This window comes from Ailuropoda melanoleuca, chromosome 1 (genome assembly GCF_002007445.2).
Source record: "Ailuropoda melanoleuca isolate Jingjing chromosome 1, ASM200744v2, whole genome shotgun sequence".
NCBI lineage: Eukaryota > Metazoa > Chordata > Mammalia > Carnivora > Ursidae > Ailuropoda > Ailuropoda melanoleuca.
This window is the reverse complement of record NC_048218.1, coordinates 62465599-62485082: the sequence shown is the minus strand read 5'-3', so window position 1 is coordinate 62485082 and position 19484 is coordinate 62465599. Positions and strand designations below refer to the sequence as shown.

The 19484-nt window shown below is 40.3% G+C and overlaps 1 protein-coding gene across 4 annotated transcripts in view; it reads left to right on the top strand.

Moving 5' to 3' along the window:
* GPR156 (G protein-coupled receptor 156) overlaps positions 1–19484 on the top strand; it is an 87818-nt gene that overhangs the window by 47963 nt on the left and 20371 nt on the right. For all 4 annotated transcript variants that reach the window (XM_034659130.1, XM_034659126.1, XM_034659120.1 and 1 more), the window contains exons 4-5: positions 16238–16373; positions 16626–16736. In XM_034659130.1, the coding sequence (XP_034515021.1) occupies positions 16238–16373; positions 16626–16736 (247 nt within the window). The remainder of the gene's footprint in view (positions 1–16237; positions 16374–16625; positions 16737–19484) is intronic.

The following is a 19484-nucleotide window of genomic DNA, read 5'->3' as shown; positions in this document are numbered from 1 at the left end:
CAAGCTGATGATACCAATATAGAAATGTTAAAGGCTGGACTCCTGAGCGTCTCAGGTGGTTAAGCATCTGTCTTCGACTCAGGTTATGATCCCCTGGTCCTGGGATCGGGTCCTGGGATCAAGCCCTGAGTTGGGCTCCTGGCTCAGCAGGATGTCTGCTTCTCCCTCTCTTTTTGCTTCTTCCCCTGCTCATGCTCTCTCTCCCTGTATCTCTCTGTCTCAGATGAATAAATAAAAAATCTTTTTAAAAAAACGTTAAAGGCTTAGAAATTATGCCAGGTATTATAAATTGAACTAAATGTGAATTGTAAAAAGCCTAATCAGGTCAAGAGGTAGAGGGGAGCTTTTTAATAAGGATTTTTAAAATAGGATTTTTCCTAGAACAGGAAGTTTTTTTTTTTTTTTTTTTTTTTTTTAAAGATTTTTTATTTATTTATTCGACAGAGATAGAGACAGCCAGCGAGAGAGGGAACACAAGCAGGGGGAATGGGAGAGGAAGAAGCAGGCTCATAGCAGAAGAGCCTGATGTGGGGCTCGATCCCACAGCGCTGGGATCACGCCCTGAGCCGAAGGCAGACGCTTAACCACTGTGCCATCCAGGCGCCCCTAGAACAGGAAGTTTTAAACCAATGACAGAGGATATGTCCTGGCTGTGGTTCTTGCCTATTGACTAGGACTAGATCTTAGGAGGTAACCATGGGTGAGCCACTAAATGTGACTAATCATGACACAATTAAATCCATAAGCCCAGAAAATTTATGTCAACTATTCAGTGTTCAAAAGGAAACTATGACAAAATGCGAGTATTAACTAGGAGAAAATTGAAATTTAGGCTTTTGAAAGTCAGGAGGAGATTGGAGCCTATTTTAAGAGACTTTATTGGAAGTATAGGGAAAGAGTAACAGAGGATAAAAAAGAAGAAAAAATCCAAGCACTTAAAAATGTGACAGTCACAGTGGAGGGAAAATGACATCTCTCAAAGAATGTAAAAAGCTCCCCAGAGGAAAGCAGGAAGCCCACAGAGTTTGTCAGGTTAGGTATGAAATAGGAAAAAAGACTTTGAGAAGCACCTTTGAAGCGAGTCCAAAATACATAAAGGGATTATTTAAATGGATTAAAAGGGAGAAGCTAGAATAAGAGCGGAATCTTCCGCTGCTAATACTAGGGCACAGGGAGTGGTCAGAGACCAAAAGACAATAAGACTAAACTAATTATGTGCCTGAATTTATTGAGAAAGATACCAGAGTGATTACCACACTGAGAAAGATACCAGAGTAATTACCACTGTGATTACCACAAATGTGGTAATCCCCTACAAATGGATCAGAAGAAGCTGATCAAATAGTTCTCTGGGTTTTGCATATTTCAAGTCAGGTAGACAAATGAACACTGACCAGTTGCTGGAAACTGTTGGTGTTCCTCTTGAAATTTTTGAAGTCCTCTAGAAGAAATTATTCCCTTGGTCATGTCTCTCCCTCCTCTTACCACAAAGCCTCTTAAAAGATCAGTCTTCACTAGCCACCTCCACTTCCTCATCTCCCATTCATTCTTCAACTCATGCCCTGATTTCATTGAAATGACCCCTTGCTCAGGTCATTAAATTAACTGAGCTCTTTTTAGACTTCATCTATTTAGCCTCAGGCATTATAACACTTAACTAGGTCCTCTGCTCCTCTCCTCTGAAACCTTCTCTTTCCTGAACTTTACCACACATGAATGTCCCAACTCGCCTCTCTGCTTCCTGCCAGCTGCTTCCACTGGCTCCTATACTCCGTCTACTCATTTAATGTTGATAATCATCCTGAGTTTCCATCTACGTTCAGGTTTAATGCTATACACCTCCCCTGGTCTTAATCCCTCTTGCAACATATTCTCAAGCCCTGCCTCTTTCAAGTCCCATTCTCTAACTTTACAGATGACATTCTGAGATGGACATTCCTTAGTCAATTCAGATTCAGTGACCAAAAACCAGACTCAAACCTTACCATGAGTCCTGCACTACCTCTGTGTAGTTCCAGTCTCAGTTAATGGCACTACCATCCGTCCACTCCTCATTCTGGATTCCTTTGTCTCCCTGCACATGCAGTTAGTCACCAAGTCCTAGATGTTAGCTTCTCAAATGTCTCTCAGTCTGTCCTCTGCTGCCCATCTCTATTGTGTAGCCCTCATCTGCTTTCCATCTGGGTTATTGTGGTAGCCCCTTGGCTGATCTAGCCCATTTCCAAGTTAGCTACTGCTCTCTTGCCAGCATTTTTTCCACAAACACAGACCTGGTTTTCTACTGCTTCTACAACTCCTTAGATAAGGAGTAGGATCTTTTGTAGTCTGGCCCTAATCTACAATTTCTGCTTATTCCCTTTAAAATAGGTTGTGCTGGGGCGCCTGGGTGGCACAGCGGTTAAGCGTCTGCCTTCGGCTCAGGGCGTGATCCCAGCGTTGTGGGATCGAGCCCCACGTCAGGCTCCTCCTCTATGAGCCTGCTTCTTCCTCTCCCACTCCCCCTGCTCGTGTTCCCTCTCTCGCTGGCTGTCTCTATCTCTGTCGAATAAATAAATAAAATCTTTAAAAATAAATAAATAAATAAATAAATAAATAAATAAATAAATAAATAAAATAGGTTGTGCTTTCACGATACAGGGTAGTAGTTGTTTCCTGAGCACATCACTACTTTTTTTTTTTTTAAAGATTTTATTTATTTATTCGATAGAGATAGAGACAGCCAGCGAGAGAGGGAACACAAGCAGGGGTAGTGGGAGAGGAAGAAGCAGGCTCACAGCAGAGGAGCCTGATGTGGGGCTCGATCCCAGAATGCTGGGATCACGCAGACGCTTAACCGCTGTGCCACCCAGGTGCCCCACATCACTACTTTTATCACCACATCTTTGTTTATGCTCTTCCTTGTCTCATTTTTCACCTCACGAACTCCTCTTTGTCTTTTTTTTTTTTTTAAGATTTTATTTATTCATTTGGCAGAGAGAGAGACAGCCAGCGAGAGAGGGAACACAGGCAGGGGGAGTGGGAGAGGAAGAAGCAGGCTCCCAGCGGAGGAGCCTGACATGGGGCTCGATCCCAGGACTCCAGGATCACTCCCTGAGCCGACGACTGAGCCACCCAGGCGCCCCCCTTTGTCTTTTTTTTTTTTTTTTAAGATTTTTATTTATTTATCTGACAGAGATAGAGACAGCCAGTGAGAGAGGGAACACAAGCAGGGGGAGTGGGAGAGGAAGAAGCAGGCTCATAGCAGAGGAGCCTGATGTGGGGCTCGATCCCACAACACATGGATCACGCNCCACAACGCCAGGATCACGCCCTGAGCCGAAGGCAGACGCTTAACCGCTGTGCCACCCAGGCGGCCCCCCCCTTTGTCCTTTAAGACAAACTCTTATCCATCAAAATGGGGGCCCTGGGGCAACAGCATCAGTATCATCTGGGAACTTGTTAAAAATACAAATTCTTGGGGCCCTACCATAGACCCTACTGAATCTGAAACTCTAGGGGATGATGACCAGATTTGTATTTTAACAAGCTCTTCAGGTGATTCTTACCAATTCTAAAATCTAAAAACCACCCTTCTCAGGCAGTTCCTTTATCAATGCTCATAGGACTTTATATACACCTGTAATACTTACTACATTGTTTCATAATCATATTTACCTATACACTTATCCACCTCCTCTGCTACAAATTGCATCTGCAAAGTCAAATACAGTATCTGTATTTCCTATCACCTGCCACAGGGCCTGGCACATAGGAGATGCTTGATAAGAATTCAGAGCCTAAAACATACCCATCCGCTCCAGGATTTGCTCCAGTTAGAGTGCATACAAACACACAGAACTGGATAATCAAATGATATTTTTACTCTTAAAGGCTTATATGTGTCACACAAGCCAAAAGCACATATACTGACAATACCAAGTGTCAGCAAGGATGCAGAGAAACTGGATGTCTCATATTGCTGGTGGTTATGTACAATGGTACTGTTACCTCAGCCGTCAAAAAAGAATGAAATCTTGCCATTTGCAATGACATGGATGGAACTAGAGGGTATTACGTTAAGCAAAATAAGTCAGCCAGAGAAAGATAAATACCATATGATTTTACTTATATATGGAATTTAAGAAACAAAACACATGAGCGTAGGGGAAGGGAAGGAAAAATAAAATAAGATAAAAACAGAGAGGGAAGCAAACCAAGAGTCTCTAATCGTAGGGAACTGAGGGTTCATGGAGGGAGGTGAGTGGGCGGTGGGGTAACTGGGTGATGGGCATTAAGGAGGGCACTTGTGATGAGCACTGGGTGTTATATGTAACTGATGAATCACTAAATTCTACCCCTGAAATTAATACCACACTATATGTTAACTAACTGCAATTTAAATAAAATCTTGAAAGGAAAAGGAATGGTACTGTTACTTTGGAAAACAGTTTGGCAGATTTGTATAAAATCAAATGTATGTTCACTATGTAATTCAGGAATAGTACTCCTGAGTATTTACTCCTAGAAAAGTGAAAACACAAAGACAAATGTTTACAGCAGCTTTATTTTTAATAATCAAAAAATAGAAACAACCCAAACATCCTTTAGCGGGTGAGCGGATAAACCAGCTGTGATGCGTCCATATAATGGAACACTACCCAGCAATAAAAAGGAACAAGCTATTAATACATTGCAACAATGTGGATGAATCTCAAGGGCATTATGCTGAATAAAAGAAGCCAATCTCAAGAGGTTACACACTGAGTGATTCTACTTATATTGTATTCTCAAGAGATGAATTTATAGTGATAAAAAAGATATGTGGTTGCCAGAGGTTATAGTTGGGGGAAGGGTGTGACTATAAAGGATAGTTTGAGGGCAGTTTTGTTTGTACAATGAAACAGTTAAGCATCCTGATTATGGTGTTAGTTGCATTAATTTGTATGTATGATAAATTTCATAGAACTACACACGCTCGCACGCACAAAGAGCACATGTAAACACTGGTGAAATGCAAATAGAGTCTATACTTCAGTTAATAGTATTGCACCACTGTTAATTTCCTGGTTTTGATAATGTAATCTAGTTATGTAACATGTTGTCTTTGGAGGAAGCTGGGTTAAGGGTCAAGCTGTTTTGCAACTTATGAGTCTCAGATTATTTCAAAATAAAAAGTTTTTTGAGGAAAGGGAAGCACAGGGACTGTGGGCGAAAGCCGAATTAGAAAGCGCTCCTTGACATGATGCTAGTATGGGGGCCAGGGAGTGGAGAAGAGCTTATTGCCTGGTAGAGGTGGGGGAGGAGAAGGGAGCAGGGGAGATTCCTGCCTTGGAGACTGGTAGAGCTTGGCCCAGGCCTGTTAGCCTCTCTACAGTCCGAGTGCTCACCTCTGCTCACCTGGGCGAGTGTGGGTCCCAAGGTGAAAGCTTCCTCCTCAGCAGTTTCCCACGTGGGGAGAGAGGGAGGAAAACCCTTCCTCAGTAGGCCTCAGTGGAAAAGCAGAGAGGGGGGGATAAGGGTTACTCCTTGACAATGTTTACAAAAGGTTAAGTATGTCAACAGTGAAAGAACCCAGCGCTGGAATCAAACTCCACTTCAATCCCAGTCCCAACTCTTACTAGGCATGTGACTTGATCACCTTATTGAATTTTGCTGAACCCCATCTCCCTGTTTAAAAGTAGGGGTAATGATGCTATGTATCTCAGAATGCTGTGAAGATTGCATTAGATAGCAACTGCCTAGCAAAAGTAATGCTTATGTAATTAATGTTGGCTACTCTTTTTAATATTATTCCATATCGTTGTCAATATTCTAAAAATAGAAAAAACATGCATTCAAATGATTCTGCCATGTAATTTTTTATGATTCAGAGGTACTTCAGGATCCTCAGTACTTCAAACTCATCATAAAATTAGCATTCAGACTATTTAACTTAAAATGAATAGTTGTTACTTTCTATTACAGGCCTTTCATGTGCTTTTTATTTTAGATACATTATCTCTGACCTTTATAGCACTCAGGAGGATAAATATTATTTTCCCCATTTTTAGATAAAGAAACCACCTCAGCATGGTTAGGTAAATCACCCACCATACACAGCTCGTCAATCTAGTCAGTCTGATTTCAAAGCCCATGCTTTTCCCACTACATCATGTAAACCTCAGCGTTAATCCACAAAAGCTACTTAAACACACACAGATTATCTAATAGTTGTTCCTTTCACATCAGATTACAGGACAGAACACACAACTCCTGTCACAGCCTAGGGCAGACACTTCCAGGCCATGCTGGAGTCAAGACTTGGAGACTCTAGGCAATGATGGAAAGCAAGAGCCCAAAGCCTGTTGTGGCAAGAATGCAGTCTGGGGTTCCGGTCAGTAGGTAAAATCAGGAGCCATGAAGGGAGCCCTGACAATGTCCAAGCTCCAGACCAGCACTCAGCACTCAGAATTGGAAAGGGCAGGCAAAGCCCAGCAGAAGGCATTCCAGAGGACTCAGGATTTCCTCTCTGTCCACTTGACGATAAATGCCACCTAATGGAGGCTTTGAGGTGCCTTAGTTGAGGAGGCAGGTAAAAACCCTTGGCCTACCAAGGACATTAGAAACCAGGGTCAAGAAGACCCCTAGCAGAAGTTCATTATCAGAAGGATGGACACAGGATCCCTGTGGCCAGCGTAACCTAGGGGGGAAGTGAAAGAACACTGGAGGGAATCAGGAGTCAGGGCATCTGTGTTAGCTGTGCCATTGTGGTCCCTAACTGGCCGTAAAACTGCCACGCAGGGTCCCTTCATCGTAAAATGAGGGGGTCGGGCCCAATCCCTGGTTTAAGCAGTGTTCCTCATGACCCTCAGACTCATCTCCTGTCCTCGGCCATTCCTGGGGGCAGAGTGGTGGGGAACAAGCAGTTTGTGCCTTGCTAGCAGACTCCCTTTTATGCCTTTTAAGTACTGGACCTCTGAGAGCCTTCTAACTCTAACGGTCTATCCAGGATAACAGTAAGTTTCCACCAGGTTCAGGGCCCTGTGTCAGGCGCTGATGAGCAAAGCTAGGTAAACCCAGTCCCAGCGTCAAGGATGCCCAGATCCTGGCCCAATGGGGAGTGACTCCAGCAGCTGTAGTTGCTCAGGGTTCCTCTCCGGCTCACCAAGGCCCCAAGTTCTCCTGCCACAATCCTGAGAACCAGAAAGAAGGGGAAGGAGAGAAAGGAAACCTTCCCAGCATGGCTGGCGAATCCTCTGTGCCTCAGAGACATCGTACATGTCACCTGGTAGACAATAGATAATACTCCGATTTACAGCAGACTGCCTGTGATTGGATGTTTCATGGGGCCAAATGTGCCTGTGCTTTATGCTCTACTTAAAATCAGGGCATCTGCTGTGCCCTCTGGGAAGTGCGATGCTCAAGGCCTTTCCCTGGAGCTAAGGGGAGAAAGGAAGTTGAAATCACTGTTTCATAAATTCAAACACATGGCTACACTCTAGGTTATGTGAGAGGAGAAGATTTTCATGTTTCTAGTATTTCCCCCCCTGGCGTTTTAAAACACATTTAAAATATATTATAATTGCATGAGACATGGCAAAAATATATTTAGAAATAATTTTTTAAAATTGATGTGGAATGTGGTCATAATACTCCTAATTAAGACCATACAAGCTCCTTTCTAGTATGGGTACCCTTTGGGGCTTTTCCCCCCTCTCATCACCAGCTTATCTTGAATCTATCAGTATGCTTTTTCACTACTGTCCTAAGTGTGAGCTGGTAAAATGAAGTAATGGGCATTTGGTCTTATATCTAAATTTCCACATTTCAACTTTAAAAATATTTACAGGAATACATTTTTTGAAAGCGATCCTTTGGTCTATTTGTATAGTCTAGGAGAGCTATATATTCTGAAATTTGTTCTCTGAAAATTTATTTGCATTTTCACATATAAATATTTATAATGAGCATACATTCATATACATAGATTTTATTAAATGGCCTAGTGATATTGAGAAAACAACTGCTAATATTAAATTAAAATTTTATTCTATTCTAAAAGAGAAAAGGAAGAATAAGAAAATTGTCTTTGCAGTGAAAAACTTAGAAACCAGGGAGGTGGTGTCCAGATGAGCTGAGGACAGAAATTATACCTCATTTGCCTTCCTATCTCCAGTGCTTAATACTTTAACAAATAGATATTTAGGAATTGTTGAATTAATGTTTGACACAGGAAGATCATTAAAAATATAATAACTAATAAAACATGGAAACACTGAGGTCATCTGCTAAAGGGGAACTTTGGGCTAGGATCGTTAGCAAGTTTTTTTTTCTCTCTCTTTTAAGATTTTATTTGTTTATTTGAGAGAGAGAGAGAGAGAGAAAGAGCACAAGCAGGGGGAGTGGGAGAGGGAGAAGCAGGCTCCCACTGAGCAGGGAGCCCGATGCAGGGCTCAACGCCGGACCCTGGGGTCTTAACCTGAGCCGAAGGCAGACACTTAACTGACTGAGACACCCAGGTGCCCCAGCAAGTTTCCTTTTGCACTTAATAGCTAAATGCTTTGGTGATTAATTGATTGATCGACTGATTGACTGATTGAGGTGTGAATTCTAAAGCAATTCTGATAACTAGGTCAGCCTGTTGTTCCTGCTTAAGGTAGAGAGGCAGAAATACAAAGTAAGACTGGCTTATTAATAAGCCAGCAGTAGCAAAAAAAAAAATAACCTTGCCTCTGCAATAAGTTGAGAAGGGGAGAGCTGGAATGGAAAGTAGATGTCATCAAGTCCAACCACTGCTAATCATCTAGCTATCCTACAGGCGGAATGTCTTTGTTCTTCCAGTTCATCTCCAGCTTCAGCAGCTGCAGGCCTGAACTGACAGAATAGTGGTAGGAGCCTGCTCTCTCCATGTAAAACAAAGCTATACAAGCACTTACAACTACAGGAGGGCAGGCACATTTAGAGAGGCCTGGCCCACCCTGGACTAGAGGCGGGACTGAGTGTTTTAGCTCACTACAGAACATAATTTAGTAGCTGCAAGGATGTAAAGAGAAGGCATGCGTCCTAGCTTAGCTGCAAGCAGCAAATCAGTCCAAGATCAGCAGATTTTCTGAAGTCAGGGAATGGGATGCATGTTGTTAACCTCTGAGCAGATGTCAGCTGAGACCGTAATCTGTGTGGTCATGAAGATGAGGGCTCATCCATCAACTGCTTGACAAGGGCTGTCATCATATCACTGGGCCTCCATAGCCCTCGACACAGGATGTAAGAGACAAATTGGACAAAAGCATTCCCTGGGGGAATTCTCCAGGAAGAATTCAGCCAATGGAAAGGAATCTTTCAAGTGGCCTGATTTCATTGGAGACAAGTAAACACATATGTGTGTGTGCATATATGAATATACACATCCCCAAGACGCTGCACTTTCATAGAGACAAAGAGAAGCTTCACCAGCATCCTGTTAGAATTCTTTCTCTCACTTATTTTTAGACTCCCCCAGCACCATGCTGAGTGGGGAAGCAAAGGGGTGGATCACCTGAACAACAAGGCTTTTCAGTGACAGTTTAGGGTGTGGAGATTTGTCGAAACCCAGTATCTTTGGAAGTCCACAGCACCCAAAATATCTTGGCCCCTTCGTGTTCAATAATGCCATTCCAGGAGGGGCTTCCTAAAACTCCTACCATAACCCAGAATATACCCCTTTTGTCTTAACACGCAGACATCGAGCCAACTCTTGACTTTCTCTCTGACTGTCAGAGCTCTCTGCTGCTTTAGAGCCATTTGGCACCCTTTTGGAAGGATGAGAGCCTCATCCTTCTGCCTAGCAGAGGAGAGCATTGCCAAGGAAAAATGTGATTAAGAAAGAGGACAAAGAAAGAAAAAGTGAGGGGTGCCTGGGTGGCGCAGTCGTTAAGCGTCTGCCTTCGGCTCAGGGCGTGATCCCAGCGTTCTGGGATTGAGCCCCACATCAGGCTTCTCTGCTAGGAGCCTGCTTCTTCCTCTTCCACTCCCCCTGCTTGTGTTCCCTCTCTCACTGGCTGTCTCTCTCTGTCAAATAAATAAATAAAATCTTAAAAAAAAAAAGAAGTAGTGATGGGTCTTTCTTATCTATTAACGAATTCATTCATTCATTCATTCATTCATTCATTCAACAAATGGTTATGGTACACTTGCCATTTTGCAAAGACTGTGCTAGGAGCTGAGATGCAGATGAATAAAAAACAGCCTGGCTTTTGAGGGGTAGAAACTGTCTAGAAAGACAAATATAAAAAGCTGGTAATATAACATGACAATTGTAGTGACGCACATATATGCTGGCATGTTATAAAGCCATAGAACAGGGCACCAAACCTAGACTGAGGGCATCATCCAGACAAATACGTGGTCTTATTTCTTTGAATCCAGTGAGGTGGGTCACCCACAAAGAAAATATGAAGCCTAACTCATAGAACAAATAAAAAGATTAATTGGTGGTACACTAAGCCTGCTAATTAATGTTCGAGGCCATTGATTTTGGTGGCAACAGTCCGTAAGTTCATAAAAATTTTCTCCCCCAACACTCAGCTGCTTGGATATAAAGGAAGACAATGGATTAAAATTTCGATGGGAGTTTTGTCTAGGCAGGTGCAGCAAAAGAGCTTGTTTGGAAAAGGAAGTGGTGTTGCTGAGAGAACAGTTCAGATGACCAACCAGAGGCTTCACATTGGGTACAGAAAGGAAGGGAGACTGACAGACTGTGAGTCAGCTGAAGAGCCAGGGAACTGGAGGTCTACAGGCTGTCAATGAGCAAGTGTGTTAGAAGTGAGCATATGAGAAGACTGGAGGTTAGGGGCCTTACTCATTTACTCGTCAAGTATTTACTGAGTGCTTTCTTTTTTAAAAGATTTTATTTATTTATTTGAGAGAGAGAGCATGAACAGCAGAAGTGGCAGAGGGAGAGGGAGAAGCAGACTCTCTGCTGCGCACAGAGCCCAATGCAGGGCTTGATCCCAGGACCCTTGATCCCAGGACCCTTAGGTGAGATCATCACCTAAGGTGAAGTCAGACACTTAACCCACTGAGCCACCCAGGCACCACTTTACTGAGTGCTTTCAATATCCTAAGTAGTGTTCTAGTGCTGGGAGTACATCATGAACAATTCTAATTGGGAGAAGACGACAATAAACAATAATAAATATGTAAATTATATAATAGCTTAGAAAGTAATAAATACTGTGGTGGGTGGAGATAGAATAGAACAAGATAAGAAGGATTTGGAATTTTGAGAAAGAGTGTGATTTTAAATGGGGTGGTAGCCCTGATTGAAAGGGTAACTTTTGAACAAGGACATAAAAGGATAGAGGGAATGAGCCATGCAAATGTATGAATCAGAATATTCTAGACAGGGAGAACAGCCACTTCAAAGCCTTGAAGCGTGTGAGTGCCTGACATTTTCAAGGAATGGCAAGAAGGCCTGTGTGGAGTGGAGTGGGCAAGAGAAAGAAGTAGGAAATTAGATAGAAAGATAATGAGGACCAAATATATAAGCCTTACACACTCTGGTGAAGACTGAGTTTTCCTCTGAGTGAAATGGAAAGGCACTGCAGGCTTCTGAACAGAGAAGTGACATGCTCTGATTTACCTTTAATGGAATGCTATGACTGCTATGTTGAAAATGGACTTAGGAAGGGTCCAGAGTAGAAGCAGGGAGATCAGTTAGGAGGCTATCGTAATAATCCAAATGAGAAGTGCAAAGTCAGACTTTGATCAGAGTGGTGGCAGCAGAGGTGGTTAAGGTGTGATTCTGGATGTATTTCAAGGATAGAGCCAATAGGATTTCATGACAGACTGGATGTGGGTGGTGAGCCAAAGTCAAGGATGAATTCAAGATTTTTGGTCCAACAAAGTAGAAAGATGGAATTGCCATTATCTGAACTGCGGAAGAATGTGAAAAGAACAGGTCCAAGGAGAAGACTAAGAGTTCAATTTTGATGGCATTGGATCAAAGAGGGGAATATTGGTTTTCAAAATTTCTGAACTGGAATCACTCTGAATGATCATAACATCCAACGTGAGACCCTGGGGGTGGGTATCTAAAAGTGGAATAAAGTGAAGTCATTATGATAAAAGAATTTAGAACTCTGGAGGTTGAAAAGGTAATGAAATCTCCCAGGATGGTCTCCTAGGATGGTGGCCAAGCTGCTCTCACCATTATGATACAGAGTTAAAATATATATGGTTAGAAGTCACACAAATATTGCTTTGAGGTGTACAGAATTTGAATTGGGTTTAGATTTTGAACCTAAAACATTAGAAATAAGCAAAGTAGCAAAATGATCACTATTTGCTGAAACACACGAGACAACATTATGATAAAGCTGTTTGGAACATATCCAGCTGAGGTAGATTTATAATCTCATGTAGCATGGATCAAAAGCAGTGGATTGAAAAAGAAAGCCAATTAACTCACAATTTAATCTTAAGTGTTTTGTTAAAAATCATTTTAGAAAAACATTCATACTTGATTTTAGATATGTTTAAATCTTAGTGACCCCCATATAGCATTTTTGAAACCATGTCCCTGTGACATCTTAGGAAAATTTTCTAATAGCCACCAGAAGTACCCTCAACCCTATTTGCAAGCCATGTTTCCAAATTCAGTTCATAACCAGAATTACGAAGAAACAATAGGATGACCAGTCAGTCCTCCATAGCCAGTATAATAAACCTCTAAGTTCAGAAACCGGTATTTGATGAAGACTTTTAAAACCTTTTCAATACCTGTGAGCTGATGGATGTCATATAAGCATCAGAATTCATTAAAGACTTTTGAAATGATAATCCAGGTTTATACAGGTTCTACAGCTATAGATGGATATTTATCTATTTATATTGAGACTTACTTGAGAAGAGAAAAATCAGGAACGCTCTTGTCTTACATTGCCAATTAATAAATGAAGAGAAAAAGATGAGATAGCTATATAATCCTTAAAAAAATCCACCTTGTTTCTGAGAGCTCATAACCCAGTCCAAGCTTTTTTCTCTTTATAAACACAACATAGGTGATCTCAATGGGACTGAATATTTGTAATTAAGTATATAATATTGAAATCTTCTTGCTTTATGGAAATTATGTGTTTGTGGTTGATTAAAATATTCAACATGTGTAGGTTTCATCTTTTAGTTCAACAGAAAAATGTAAGTGACATTGGTGGTTGAATTCCTATTCAAGTAGCAAAGACATTCCCCAGACATACATAATTCATCTGCTGAATGGGAGATGATTCACCTTTCAGTGACTTCACAGGTGTTAACTTCACCAAACAAAATAGGTAAATCATCTTCCATTCATTTTTTTTCTGATGCAAGTTTTAAGTAAAATTTTTTATGAAAAATATAAAAATATACATATATAAGTCCACAACATGTCCATTTAAAAAATGAATTTGCATCAACTTCTGAGATGTGAAGACTATGTAATGTATATTTTGTCAAAAATAACTAAACTGACCTTGAAAAAATAATGCATTATATGTTAATAAAAAATAATAATTAAAATTTTTTTAAAAATAAAAATAACTAAACTGAGTTCCTCCAAATCAGGAGGGGGAGACATTCTAAATCAGGGCTGCATGCAGTATTGAAACACAAAGAAGATCTGATTGTAGAGTGGTGTTCAAATAAAATGGCCTCAGAGAAGAATTAAGAAAGAAACGTACCCATCAATGATCTGGACAACACAGACGTGTGGCTGTGAAACTCGGGCAGCTGCTTGGCAACAAGGTCATCATCAGATATTCATAGCTCATGCTTGTGCATAGCCATGGGGAAGAACAGCCTCAGTTATTTGTCCTGCAAGATCCACCCAGTGGTTGTACCACTGCACAAGCTTCTGACTGCACCAAGTAGCCAGTTCCAGGTCAGCAGCGCCCCCTTTTTCTAAAGCAGTGTCAGCACTGGTCTGTCTAAGGTATTAATTTACTTAACAAATGCATTGTGAAGCTGCTGGTTAACACTGTTCTTTCTTTGCAGTCAGTATTCACCCCATAACTCCCCTTCTTAATGGGAAGAGACAAACTAGTGAAGATTACTCTCCATAAGTTACAATTTGAAGACCTGCTGACTGAGGAGTCGGATGAATGAGTGGATAGGGAGGATAGGGCTAGATTTTAAATTTGGATACAGGAGACTTAAGGTAAACAAAATTGATCTGTATACATGTAGTTCTCTTCCTAAGTGATGAAGATAGTATTTTAAGAAATTGAGTCTGAAAGTATACAGAATGCATTAGGACAGGAAAAAACTGGTGTTACAGAGAGCTAGAGGTTACACCAAAAATCTAAAAATTAATACTTTTGCATCACCTTAGTTTTCAAAGAGTTTTGCGGCACATCTCATTTGATCTTTGCAATAATTTGTGGGGTGGTTATGAAAAGTAATATTATCTACACAGATGAGGAAACAGAAAGCTAGAGCAGTTAAGTGACTTGCCCAAAGTCCCACAGCTGTGATTGGCAGAGCCAGGAATCCCATCTGTCACACTTGACTCCACTTCCATTGGTCCTAACATGATTGTATCCTGGATGCATGCAGTAGCAGGAATGGAGAGTAAGAGACAACTCAGAGAATTTCCAAGTAAAAAGTGAAAGAAACTGGCAATTGATCGGGTATAGGTAATAAACGAGAGGTGGGGCGCCTGGGTGCTGCAATTGGTTGAATGCTGACTCTTGGTTTCAACTCATGTCATGATCTAATGGGTCGCAAGATCCGGGCCCCAGGTCGGCTTGAGGATTCTCTCCCTGTGCCCCTCCCCCCACTCGCTCGCACATGTGCTCTTTCTCTCTAAAACAAATCTTTAGAAAAGAAAAGGAAAGAAAAAAAAAGAAAAGAAGCAGGAGAGGTAAAGGTGGTTCAGAGGTTGCTAAAGTCTGAAGATGGTGAGATTAATAATATCACTAGCTAATGTTGGCTACGTGTTTACTCTGCACCAGATGCTGTGCCCCGCACTTTGCTATATTACCTCCCTGAATCCTTACAACTCTTCAGCAGCAGGGGAGAGGGATGTATTATTGTTATCCCCTTTTTTATAAGGAGAATCCATGAAACTTGTTCTCATTTTTAGAGGAAGATAAAAAAGTCAAGGTTTTTGCTCCAAGACAAGGTAAATCTCTGCTGCACTTACTGGCCTATGTTATCTGTACTTGGGGCCTGAGTCCCAGGGCAGTGGCTTAGTATTTGTGTGTGTGTGGATGTAATTATGCTACAGCCACAAAGTAATCAAGCTGGGCCATTGTTGGTTATGATGTTTGCAAGTCTAGCACTGCCAAACTGCATAATGCCTCTGAATACTTTGCCTGTCATTAAAGTAGGCTGCACTAAGTAGCTGGTTTTGCCTTGGCTCTCGACTTTAAAGTGGTCAGCCAGGTAATCCAGGTACATAGATAAGAATGCTTTCCTCCTCAGTAATTGTTTTAAAATAAAAGTATAACTAAATATAATTATCAAGTGACTATTAACATAAATATAGAATTTATGTAGAATACACTATTTCGACTAACACTCTTAAACACAATGACATTCCTTCTTAATTGTTATCCGTCACTGTCCAGAGTAAGCATGGTTTTCCCCTTAAGTTAACCAATTCACACGTTTTTACCTTGTCCTGAGCTTCCATTGGTGCCCAGGAGGGGACACTGACACTCTGATTGTCCACGCCTCCCTCTAATCTTTGAATTGCTCTGTAAACTCATTTAAAACTATTTGACAAAAAACCGTTACCAAATTTCCTCCTTTCAATCCTTGCTTCCTTTTTCTCTTTTGGTCAAGCATAGAAAGGAAAAACAAATTTACATATCAAATAGAGTAAATTGTGGGAAAAAATCACAAAGCTTTTCCAAATAGTGCTTTACCTTACAGCTCATTTCCAAAGGCTCCAAACTGTATCTCTTTAGGTATTTACCTGCTAGTTATTTATTCACTAGGCAGCATATAGCAGTCTCTTAGCAACTATAAATTTAATGGAAAAGTTCTAACTCTTCTCTGATACCACCTGTATTTTAGAAGTTGGCCTTTTTTTTTTAAAGACTTTGAGTTATATAAGCAAGAGATGTCAGAATTTAGTGCTTTTTGAAAATAAATTTAAATAAATCATAACAATTTTTTTACCGGGCTATAAAGTGGTTTCTTCCCAGTGGCCCTTCTCTATGAGGTTACATTGGAGATTATACTGGTGGGAATGTTCTGTTCACTCCCATGGCAAAGGGTCATGACTGTAAGTTTCTTTCTTCTTGATTCATTTTAGGATTGTGAAGATGTCCAGTCCCAATCTGAACATTGTGACCTTACTTGGCAGTTGTCTGACTTACAGTAGTGTTTATCTCTTTGGGATTCAAGATCGAGATGCTTTAGTGGAAGGCTCAATGGAAACTCTCATTCAGGTAGGTTAAATCTTAAGTTTTTGTTTTGAACAAAATGTCCAACTTTTGATTTTTTTTTAAAATCAGCATCTCCTGTAGGTGGTGGCTATCTTTATCTTTGGAATGGGCGCTCTCAGAGGTGATCACTGGAATGCTTAGTGCAGTCCACATCCTGCCCCATGCCCTGTGTGGACTGGGGCTTTGCAGATCAGAATGTGGAGAACAGCAAAAGTCCCTCTCATGCCTCTTGCTTCTCTCCTTTTCTCCCTGTAGATAAGACTATCCATGCTGTGCATTGGGACCTCCCTTGTGTTTGGCCCCATTCTGGGGAAGAGCTGGCGACTCTACAAGGTGTTTACCCAGAGGGTCCCGGACAAGAGAGTGGTGAGTAGGCAGCAAGTACATACTGCTTAATTGCAAACAGCAGCTTTATTATTGATTATAAGCTAGAGAAGTTTGTGTCAGATTACTGGGTGGATCCTTTTATGGCAATCTGAAGTTACTTCTTCTCATTTCAAATCTTGGAGTAGTGTGGCCTCCTAAGTCCCCAAGCCTGGAAGGCTATGTGCCAGTGCTCTTGGGATATAAGTCATTGAACATAGTTCTGTTTCATATGTACCCCCAGGCCCTGGTACTGCTGGTATTGTGTGGGCTGCCAACATCTGGAACCAGTGTGTGGGAGAACAAGATGCCCAGAGAGACTGTTGCTTGGCACAAGTGTGAGCTGAAAGTAGAGTGAGGGACAGTGATTACAGAGAAGCTGTAGCAAGTGAGCAGTTATTTCCTTTACTGGAGCCCAGTTCTTTTCCTTGTAGAAGGCCATTCTCTGCTCTAAGAAAGTTGGGCCTGGAGCAGTGAGCAAAGAAGAGGACATCCATTCAGCAGATAGAATCAACCCTAGAAGCTGTGTGGCAGCCAGATCACCTACATTTCCCCATATCAGATGTCATCCTGACCACATTTCCCCATTTTATGAGGTTCCCTGCCCAAACCTTAAAGTCTGATCATCAAACTCTTTGACTATAGGTCCTACCCAGAACCAATATATCACTCAATTGGAGTTTACTTCTCTGGAATGATTTTTCTTTCTTTCTTTCTTTCTTTCTTTCTTTCTTTCTTTCTTTCTTTCTTTCTTTCTTTCTTTCTTTTCTTTCCTCCTTTCTTTCTTTCTTTCCTCCTTTCTTTCTTTCTTTCTTTCTCTTTCTTTCTTTTTTTGCAACATTATCCAGTCACTAGAATATTTATAAAAAGCCCAGCTGTGAATAACCATAATATGAAAAAAAATTGACTAAAGGACAAGAAGTTCATCTATCCTTCTATAACACAGATTCCTTTGTAAAAAAAAAAAATGGCTTTATGGAGGCATAATTAACATGCAATGAACTGCACATATTTAAAGTGTACAATTTGACAACTTTTGCATATATATACACCCATGAGATGTGGTGTATAATCTGCAAAAGCTTCTTCATGAATCTTTGTTATCTCCCTCTCCTGTCCAATCCTTACATCTATCCCTATTCCCAGGCAACCATTGATATGCTTCCTGTCACTATAGATTAGTTTGCATTTTCCAGAATTTTATATAAATGGAATCATGGAGTATGTACTCTTTAAAAAAAAAAAAAATTGATTGATTGATTGATTGATTGATTTGAAAGAGAGAGGAGGAGAATACATGCATACCAGGGAAGGGGCAGAGGGAGAGAGAGAATCTTTTCACATGGTTGTTTGCTATCCATATATCTTCTTAGGTGAAGTATCTGCTCAAATCTTTTACCCTTTTTTAAAAATTTAGTTGTTTGTTTTCTTACTATAGAGTTTTGAGAGTTCTTTTTATATTCTGGATATAAGCCCATCAACAGATATATATAATTTACAAAAATTTTCTTCCAAATTGTGTCCTTTCTTTTCATTCACTTAAGAGTATCTTTCAAAGAGAAGACATTTCTAATTTTGATAATGTCCAGTTTACCAATTTGTTCTTTTATGGGTCATGTTGGTATCAGATCTAAGAAACTTTTGCCTCATCCAAGGCCTCAAAAGGTTTTCTCCTGTACTTACTTCTAGAAGTTTTAGAGTTTTAGTTTTTTTTACATTTAAGCCTATAATCCATTTTGAGTTAATTTTAAAATATGATGTGATATATAGATCAAAGTTAATTTTTTTACATATTGGTATGCAATTGTTCCAGCTCCATTTATTGAAAAGTCTGTCCTCTTCACTGAATTACTTTTTACCTTTGTTGAAAATCAGTTGTCCATAGGTATGTGGATCTATTTTTGGGCTGATTCTGTCTCATTGATGTATTTGTTTATTTTGACACCAGTACCATATTATCTTGATTATTGATGTTTTATATGAAGTCTTGAGTCTTAGTTCTCCAGCTTGTCCTTCTCTTTCAATATTGTTTTGGCTGATCTAAGTCCTTTGAATTTCCATATGAATTTTTGAGTCAGTTTGCCAATTTTTACAAATTTCTTCTGGGATTTTGATTGAGAATATGTTGACTCCATAGATCAAATTGTGGAAAATTGACTTCTTAACAATGTTGTATCTTTTAACCCATGAATACAGTATATTTCTTCATTTACTTAGGTCTTTTCTAATATTTATCAGCAATTTTATATAGTTTTCAGTGGAGGTCTTTTACGTCTTCTATCAGATTTATTCCTAAGTATTTAATTTTTATGTGATTATATGTTATTGTTTTTTATTTCACTTTCTAATTTTTTTGTTGCTAATATATAGAAATATAATTGATTTTCATTATGCTGATCTTGTATGTTGTAACCTTGCTAAACTACTTATTATAGATCCATCAGATTTTTGTAGATCCATCAGATTTTCTATATAGATGATCATATTATCTGTGAATAAAGAGTTTCTTTCCAATTTTCTGTATGATGGCACTGTCTAGAAACACTAGTACAGTCTATGGCCATAGCACCCTGAACGCACCCTATCTCATCTGATCTTGGAAACAGCCGGGTCAGGCCTGGTTAGTAGTTGGATGGGAAACACTAGTACAATGTTCAATACAGATGCCGAGCACAGACATCCTTGAATTTTTCTTGACCTTATGGGGAAAGTATTCAATATTTCAAAAGTAAGCTATAGTTGTATTATAGA